We start from the raw sequence: 10,173 nt of genomic DNA, 5'->3' as shown, positions 1-10,173 counted from the left end.
TAGCAAAAAAAAGAAAAGGCCCTCATTCTATACTCTATAATTAAGCTTCCCCTAAATAGTTCTTCAATATACCATAAATAATCCTTTAATATCCCCTAAATATTTCTTGAATATCCTTTGAATATTCCTTGAATAGTCCTTTTTTTTATTCTTAGTATACCCCTTGACTATCTTTAGTTTTCCCCTGTGACAATTCCCTAAATAGTCCCTGACCATCTTTCGTATCCCGTAACTACCCCTTGACTATCTTTAGTTTGCCCTAATTACCCTTTATTATACCCTAAATAGTCCCTGCCTATCTTTAGTATTCCGTAACTAACCCTTCACTATCTTTAGTATCCACTAATTACCCATTGATTACCCCCTAAATAGTCCCTGACTATCTTTAGTATTCCGTAACTAACCCTTGACTATTTTTAGTATACCCCCTTTGATTATTCTTAGTTTGCACCTATTTTGTTTGTTACTAACACATTGTGTCTTACTAAATTGTCTTCGCATCCTAGTTTGCGTAAATAATCCATCGCAAAATCCATAAAATAAGCAAATGTGTTTATTTGTAGTCTGTGTTTTGCAGTCTAAATATCATAAAGGGTAACGAATCGGCTCATATTCCTATAGGCTACATTACAAAATGACCTAAAGCATTTTCATTTATTTTTATTTTACAAACTAGGCAACACATATACTTTTTTTCTACATATACTAAAACTATATTATAAAAATTACCATTTCTGAATATATAATACGTTTATTAATAAGTTATTTCAAATACTAAGGACACTTGCAAATCGCAAAAAAATAGATACGGTATCGCAAAGCAGCATTAGTGCTGCCTCCTAGTGGGTGTAATCGTAAGTATGCAATATCGTGTCTGTGAATCATACTTTAACACGTGTTATGACGAAAAATGCAGTTCTGGTGAGTAAAGTATTTTTCAATTCTTTTATACGTTAAAATATCCAATATTTTTTGTAAAATCATCATTTATTATCAATATGTGTTCCGTGTTTTTGCTTTTACAAGAAACAATAAAATATTACATATAATTTTCATCGCTAGCGTTAAAAGTTAAAGTTAGTAAAAATCAAATATAGTTGTTGCTCCGAAAAACGCAAAAAATATTCATTGAATATTCTACATGTAGATAAAATCTAGAATACTAATTTATTGAAAAAAAAACATACTAGTGTGCTTGTACTTTCTGTATAATCTTAACCATTTCCTAAAATCATGTGTTCATTATCTTAAATTATATGTTTTCAGTAACATAAGTTTACGCTTCATATACAAAGAAAAAAGTACTAGCAATATACAATAAAGTTAAAACAATAGTCAACAATAATTGTACTATAGAATAATGCTGCGCAAGCAATAGTGAAAAAAGTACTAGCTATCGAATAAAATTAAATCTAGTATTTCCTTAATGTTAACGTGTGCATTTTCCCAAACAAGGCGGTGCATTAATAGTAAAAAATATTTTATTGCATTTAAAATACATTGCGTGTGTTATTACTAAATTTCACGTCGCTGAGCGAGTGTTAGTAAAACAAGGTCGTCCAGTAAAGATGCGTTAGCGGTGGTTACGTTACAATAGGTTAGTAAAGGTGCGTTAGCAGTTATAACCAGCTTAGGTTAGGTTAGTAAAAAACCATAAGGTCGTCCGGTAAAGGCGCGTCAGCGATGGTTACGTTACAATAGGTTAGTAAAGGTGCGTTAGCAGTTATAACCAGTTTAAGTTACTTTAGTAATAAACCATATGGTTTTCAAGTAAAGGCGCGTTAGCGACGGTTACGTTACAATAGCTTTGTAAAAATCATGTGGTTTCCCAGTAAAGGCGCATTAGCAAATATATCCAGCTTAGTTTAGGTTACCTTAGTAATGAACCATATGGTTTTCAAGTAAAGGCGCGTTAGCGATGGTCACGTTACGATAGGGGGGTCGTTAGCAATTATACCCAGCTTAGGTTAGCTTAGTAAAAAAAACATGCGGTTTTCAAGTAAAGGCGCGTTTGCAAGTATAGGCATCTTAGCTTAGCTTAATAGATAGGCAATTTAATTTTTGTGCTAGGTAACTAATTTGTCAGCAAAAGTTATATAACACGAACTATTTTATAACGCGTTCTCAAATGTAAGTTGGTGGTCGCCTTGGGTTAAATATCTGTATTAGGGTACGTGCAATTTTAAAAAGTACAACCAGTATGTGCTAGGTGCACACATTAATTTTTATGTCGCTTTCGCGTACGTGCAATTGTAAAAAGTGCAACCAACATGTGTTAGGTGAACACAATAATTTTTATTTTATGTTCGCGTTCGTGCAATTTTAAAAAGTACAACCAACATGTGTTAGGTGCACACAGTAATTTTTATTTTGCTTTTGCGTACGTGCAATTTTAAAAAGTACAACCAATATGTGTTAGGTGCACACAGTAATTTTTTATTTCAGCTTGGCGTAAGTGCAATTGTAAAAAGTGCAACCAAAATGTGTTAGGTGCACACAGTAATTTTTATTTTGCTTTCGCGTACGTGCAATTTTAAAAAGTACAACCAATATGTGTTAGGTGCACACAGTAATTTTTTATTTCGCTTTCGCGTTAGTGCAATTTTAAAAAGTACAACCAATATGTTAGGGGAAATGGTATTTTAAAATTATTTCCGTAAATGTCTGCTATAATTAAAAAATAAATCTTTTGTGTAAGCGCACAACATAAATAGCATTTTAAACAAACGCGTAGCATTAATGCCAAAATGTTTTACTAATAATCACTTTTTTCTCACGTTTCAATGTAAATGCCTGTGGTGGTACGTTAACGATTATGTGTTATACTTTTAAAGTGAATTACAATTTTACATTTGTTCGTTAGCCCTAGGTTTAAATATTAATGTACAAGAGGCGCGTCAGTGAATATGTGTGGATATATACATCAACTACAATAATAACTTACAATTTTCGCTGCTCGTCCAAACTTTTTAGAAATCGCAAACACACACACACACACGTAAAATCACACAATTAATTAGTATAAAAGACACTCTCAGTAGCAACAATTATAATATATAGAAAAAGGGAGCAAAGGGATTTATATATAAGTACTTTATTTAGTATAGGCGGAACCATTTTTTTACCCATAAGTCCGTGTTCTTTATTGCATATAGGCGGGGCATGGTCAATGTTCTCACCGTGGACATTGAATCCATACAATAATAATTGTTCAGTTCGGGGCATTAATCTCTAAAGTTGCAGTTTATTTTCTCGTATTAGATTGTAATAACAAAATAAATGTTTTTGCCGTTCTCTGGTTATCTCTAAGTAATAACGTTTCCAAATTGTTTATATATATTTACAAATACAAGTTCAGTTTGTAATAGGGTAAGCGTTCAATAACCCATCAGTTCTCGTCATTATCGGTTTATTTTTTTCTATCGTCAATATCATTTAAACTCGGACACATAAACTCGTGATCCATCTGTGATTAACTCTGTTAGATATCACTCATGGTTGTCAATAATAAAGGTTTTTAACCTTGCACGTGATTGTTATTCAAAGTTCTGATTAAGTTCAAATCATAGAAATGTTTGTAAATGATTGCAAACAAGCGTTCAATAACCCATCAGTTCTCGTGATTATCGGTTTATTTTTTTCTATCATCAGTATCAATTAAACTCGTACACATAAACTCGTGATCCATCTGTGATTAACTCTGTTAGATATCACTCATGCTTGTCAATAATAAAGGTTTTTAACCTTGCACGTGATTGTTATTCAGAGTTCTGATTAAGTTCAAATCATACAAATGTTTGTAGATGATTGCAATTAATCTCTCTTTCGTGTAAATAATTAAAGTCTAGCTTAATCATATAGGTCAATCAGATTTATCATTCTGATACGGTACAAAGTTAATCTTGACGTCACTAAAGCCAAGCCAAACGGCTTTTCACCCGTTCATTTCAATTTCAACGGCTCTCAAGGAAGGATGTCCGTGCATGTTACTCTTCAGCTCACAAGTAAGAAAAAAAATAATTTTTAATAAATATTACCCTTTTCATAGTATACTTGTAGGAGGGGGAGGGGCTTATTTTTAACTTTTCACTTTGTTCAAGTCGAGGGATGCTCACATCTTTTTAACAGGTAGCTTCTAATCAATTATATATGCTCACATACTGTTTGTATAGGTCCTGCACAGGGGGCCATGGGTCCTGGGAGTCATTTCCAGGGGCCCTGCAAGGCAGGGAAGGGAACCATTTCCTTTTATCTACTCCCACCTTTTTAGCAAGGAGTATGGCTTGCTATATTTTTCACTTCTCACATCTTTTTAAGTTAGCTTCTAATGAAGCGTAGGGGCCATGGGTCCTGCATAGGGGCTATGGGTCCTGGGGTCATTTCCAGGAGTCATCCACTGTAGTCCTGGGAACCATTTCCTTTTATCTACTCCCACCTTTTTAGCAAGGAGTATGGCTTGCTATCCAAAACATTAAAATATGCTCACATCTTTTTAATAGGTAGCTTCTATTGAAGCGTAGGGGCCATGGGTCCTGCATAGGGGCTATGGGTCCTGGGGGCCATTTCCAGGGGTCCTGCAAACCAGGGACCATGCGGTAGGGACCATCCACTGTGACCTTCGTAGTGGTCATTCAACCTTTCCTTTCGTCATCTATCTCCAGGAAAAAAAACTGACCCTATTTCATCACCTCCTTCGATACTCCCCCTTATCCATAGTTAAACAAACGATAAACTATCTCTTATCAACTGTCGCATCTCTTTTATGGATACCACACTAAATCATCACTACTATAGCCTTATTACTTGAGATGGATATCTGCGCCTTTGCGCCTTGACTTATTTGATATTGTAGTTGTGAAATAAATCATTAACCTCCCGAGCCATGTAGCTCGCCTTTGATACGGACTAATTTAAAGTCCCTATATAAACAGCCTTTTTCAAGGTTACTACTTATTCTTTAATATTGTTATTTTGTTGCGTATGGACTTACCACGTTTTGGTGGTTGTCAGCCTCTCCAAGACTGCTTATTCTCGTGCTATTGTGCCCTACGCGCCCTGATGTGATTTATGACCTTCAAAAGTGGTAGATTGTTACGAATTGTTCTTATTATGTGATATGTATGATATGGAGTATATAAATACTTTATTGTTGTTGGCTATCGTTCTCTGTCGGTGTCTTAAACACCCTGTTAGCATGACCATAAATTAGTTAAGCGCTCGTGTCTGTTCGAATCAATAATTGTGGATACTACAAAAGCTTACTTGGGAGAGTGAGAAAACTATTCATTATTCTCTCAGCGAGCAAACTATTCAGTGTTGTCACAACTTCACAACACTGAATATCCTACCAGTCGGCCACGAAGGTCTATTTCTCCTTGAGACCATTCGGGGAGCGACAAAATGGTCACACTTTTTTTTTTTTTGGAAAAACTGGTCATGTGGCAACTGTGCCTTTTGAGGAACGCAGAACGATCAACTCTGAAAGGTACACAATTTGTTTGCCGAAGGTCTTTGTTCAAATACGGAAAACAAACAAACATCGTCCGATCATTCTTCATCACGACAATGCGAGCCCTCACACATCTCGTCTAACAACCGACTGTTTGAACATAAAAAATCGAATTGATGGGTCATCCACCGTACAGTCCTGATTTGGCACCCAATAGCTTCTTGTTCCCGAATGTCAAGAATAAATTGCGTGGACAATGATTTTCGTCGGCGGAAGAAGCCGTTGATGATTTCGAAAACCATATTATGGAGGTGTATCAAGAAGATTGGAAAAAATGCTTTGACAAATGGTTCGAACGAATGCAAATGTGTATTGATCATAAAGTAGAATATTTCGAAAAACAATAAATCAATTTTCAATGACAAATTACTGTTTTCTCATTGTTAGCCTCGAAATATAAATAGTGGCCCTCGTAAAAGAGTTCTCTAAGTCTATGTACTTTTTTATATATAAACAACTGAGGACCTGAGTTGAAAAGCATCCGAAGGCCACTTTATTTATTTATTTATTTATTTCGTATTTTCAGTTTTCTTATTCATCAGCATCTATGTTTCAAACGCTGTTCACTTGCGTAATATTACATTCTGAGTCCAACATAGAAACCTCTTCTTAACACAAAATAATTTCAGTTGAATAGAATGACATCTCGAGTCAAAGAACTTGAGATTTTTGGCAATTCAGTTAAGAGATTTAGAACGTTTTTTGTATTCAGGCGAATCACATCACTGAAATGGAAAACTTTATAATGACTGACAAAATTTTATTTTGCTCTAATGCTTATATATATAGTGGTGGTTCCAGGATATGATCAAGGGAGGGGCTAAATCAGCGTTTCCCAACCGGTGTGCCGTGAATGGGCCGCTGGTGTGCCGCAAGGAATCGAAACAAAATTAGTAACTTTATAGCAATCAAATTGTAAAAAGTAGGGGAAAATGTATATTTGTATTTCACATTACTATGAATCTACAATTTTAAGTTTCATACCGTGTTCTGTACATTTCTAATGTTGAAAAAAGTACAGGGTGCGGCACGTAAAACCGGCCCGTCGTAATATTCTGGTATATTGTGTTTTTGGCAACACTTAAATAATCTACCTTCCTACCAAGAGATGGCGTGTCGAGGTCGGGTCGACTTACGTGACCTGCAGCAGTCACGTGCAGCCGCAGCCAGTGAAACTTGTCGAAACCAGTTGAGAAAAAGGCCTCGTTGTGTTAAGCCAGGTGAGTGTCAGTGTGTGATAATGCCGTATTCGATACCCGAGCGTGTTGCCATTGTTGAAGGGTTCATTCTCACTGGATCTTTTGTGAAAACAAAGAATTTGTTTCGGGAGAAATTTCCAGGACGTTCTGTGCCAGCAAAAAGCACCATTCAGGAATTGATTGAAAAATGGCGGCGTACAGGATCGGTTCTAAATGCTCCCAGGAACAGACGACCATCTGTCTGCACACCTGAATTAAAGATGCAGGTGGAAGAGATAATGACAAGAAGTCCTCGAAAGTCAACCAGGAGATTGAGTCAACAGGTTCATGCGAGTGAGAGAAGTTGCAGACGTGTTTTAAGGGGACTGAAGTTAAAACCGTACCGGATAAGTGTTGTGCAAGAACTGAAGGAGCCTGACCTGCAGAAGAGGGTGCATTTCTGTTCATGGCTGTTGAGCAATGTTGTCAGTGGTTTCTTGGATCCACTAATGCTCATCATGAGTGACGAGGCGTGGTTCCACCTGTCTGGGTACGTAAATTCCCAAAACAACCGGTATTGGTCGACAGAAAATTCACACGCAATCCACCAGGTACCCTTGCATGATGAGAAGATTGGTGTTTGGTGTGCCATTTCCGCCACACGCGTTATTGGGCCCATATTCTTTGAGACGACAGTGAACAGTGACGTGTATATGGGAATCCTGGAGGAGTTTTATACACACTTGACCGAAGAGGAGCGTCAGTTATGTTACTTTCAGCAAGACGGTGCAACATGCCACACATCAGCTGCATCATTGTCCCTTGTGCATGAGATGTTTACACCAGAGAGGACAATCAGCAAAGGCTTGTGGCCTCCTCGGTCACCAGACTTGTCCACGTGTGACTTTTACTTATGGAGACTGTTAAAGGGAAGAGTATACGAAACAAATCCACACACAATTGAAGAACTCAAGACCAGGATCCAGGATGTCACCAATACATTACAACACAAGAACTGACAAGGGTATATATGAATCTCCTCAATCGTGCTCACATGTGTGTTGAAGTGGGCGGAGGACACTTTCAGCACCTGCTGTGAAGGCTGCTGTGAAGGTGAGTAGTCATATTCAATACATTTCATTTATGTGTTGTAGTTAATCATATTCAATACATTACATTTCATTTTATGTGCTCACTTTACGGGCCGGTTTTACGTGCCGCACCCTGTATTTGTTGTCATTGTTATGACCATTATTGCTTCTTTGTTGTTGCAGACTATTTCGTAGCTTGAAAATTTAAAATATCATTCAATCCTTTCGACAAATTACCTACATTTGTGTTCTAAAAGTAAATGAGGTTTGTTTGTTCGTTCGTTATTTAGTGATTTTTCTTGTTAGTAAAAGGTTGGATACAGTTTTAAAAAAGAAAGCGTATTTTTTAAAAAAAAACTTGTACAATATTTCATTGCAATTGTTTTCTATTTTTAAATTAAAATGAAAAATAAGCATAATGATTTACCACGGGGAAAAAACAATATTCGAGCTTTCTTCTTTGTAAGCAGGAGATCAATAATCACAGAAAAAATACCACTGTGTTTTATATTTACAAAAATATCTTTAAGTGTGCCGCGAGAATCCAAGTAACACCCGCAGTTGAAAAAGGTTGGGAAACGCTGGGCTAAATCATAGTTTGCCGCTTTATCCAGTATAAAGCAGACTTCACTATTTTATACTGGATACTTAACTATACTGCCAAAGCCTATTTCATCCAGTGTATACCTGAGTTTCAAGAGGGGGCTATAGCACTCCTTAGATCCGTCCATATATATATATATATATATATATATATATATATATATATATATATATATATTAATTAACAACATTATTGAACCCTACCTTTTGCAATCGGTGCGGCAATACTTCTTTAGCTGATTGATTTCGATACGCTTTTACACGTAATATCACAACAATATGTAGATCACAACAATCACTCAGTAATAATATAACACAACATAGTGACGTCATTTCAGGATTTCCATGCGGAAGGAAAAAGATTCGAAGATATCAGTCACGGTTGCCAACTTTTCTTAAGAAAAATAGGGACTCAACATTCGGTGTTGGAGCGCCCCTCTAACCCCGTGGGACATGACTCCACATACAGGGAATCATTGATAACAACGTAAATACTCAGCTGAATAGCACGAACCTGAATGAATGCAGCACCTTATTTTTTCCCCACCCACTGCTCTCACTATGTATAAGCAATATCGTCGACAGCGTCACAAAGTGTCGTATCTCAAAAAAATCGAAAATTGAGATATTTTACTATGTAGTTGCATACACTGACTTCTACAATTTCCCAAAACGACACATCTGTAATGTGCGTTGTTTTGACGGTGGTCATGACGTCACTGTGTCGTATCTTAAGATGAAGCATATAAACCATTTTCACAAACAGTCGTATCTTGAGTTAACGACAGTTTGTGAGCAACAGATCTTTCGCAACTGGACAGATACGCCTTATATTAAAAGCAATTTGTTTATATATATACAAAGTGGCCCAAACGTAGGTATATAGTCCCATACTGATAAACTCATTGCTTTTTATATCATTTCTTGTTGTTATCCATCAGGTAGACTTAGTTTCTTTATTATTTGTTCCTAATGTATTTTTACTTATATCTTAAGCTCGGAACAGCTGAAGCAAATAAACTTATAAGCTAGAATGTTATGCTTGATCAATGCGGGGCTGTATACATATAGGAAAGGAGACGGTGATTATGAGAAATGAATGAAATGATGGAATGAAGAAAGTGAGAGGAAACGGGAGAACCCCGAGAAAACCCACGCACACGTTGTTTGTCCACCACAAAGTTCACTTAACGGGAGCAGGGTTGGAACCCGCGACTCTACGAACCAGAGGTGAACACCGCGGCCCCAGGTTGCGGGTCGAGGAGAAGGTTTTAGATACAGAGGTTAGCTGCGAAGATACTGAATAAGCAGTCGCAGGCAGACAAGGAGTGGCCCTCCAGCTTGAGGGTTTGGGTGAGCCTAACAAAATCATCCTGTAATAGAAAAAAAAAAAAAAAGACACTTTTTCAGAAACAATCACAGAAACCTCGGACCAAGACTGATAACTTGGCACGACATCAGCAAAAGAAAATGGACATGAGATTTGGAACATGGAATATTAGAATTCTTTATAGGGAGGCGCGTTAAAATCCGTAACGAATGAGTTAGAGAAATACAGGATGGACCTAGTAGGAGTTCATGTTGGTTGCTATGATGGGGTATGCGGTACAAACACGTAAGATCATCAGATAAATTTCTCTCCAATTATTTGAATCTAGGCATGGACAAAACGAAGGAGATTCAATCCACAGTGCTATAAGCACATCTAGTAAGCACTGTGGCAGTAATTTTGTACCCTCGCAACTTGAACCTATTGTTAAACTGGCAAGAAAAAAGAACCCATATACCGTTC

At 36.8% G+C, this 10,173-nt stretch overlaps 1 protein-coding gene across 1 annotated transcript in view; it reads left to right on the top strand.

Annotated features, from left to right (window-relative positions):
• The first annotated feature begins 832 nt into the window (after window positions 1-832).
• LOC145693694 (cysteine-rich protein 1-like) overlaps window positions 833-10,173 on the top strand; it is an 82,897-nt gene continuing 73,556 nt past the window's right edge. The window contains exon 1 of the mRNA XM_081769959.1: window positions 833-921. Within this exon, the coding sequence (XP_081626085.1) occupies window positions 861-921 (61 nt within the window). The 5' untranslated portion in view covers window positions 833-860. The remainder of the gene's footprint in view (window positions 922-10,173) is intronic.

The sequence above is a fragment of the Thermobia domestica genome, chromosome 1 (genome assembly GCF_964235325.1).
Source record: "Thermobia domestica chromosome 1, izTheDome1.hap1.1, whole genome shotgun sequence".
Classification (NCBI taxonomy): domain Eukaryota; kingdom Metazoa; phylum Arthropoda; class Insecta; order Zygentoma; family Lepismatidae; genus Thermobia; species Thermobia domestica.
The sequence above is the reverse complement of the archived record's forward strand: the minus strand, read 5'-3'. Positions and strand labels throughout refer to the sequence as shown.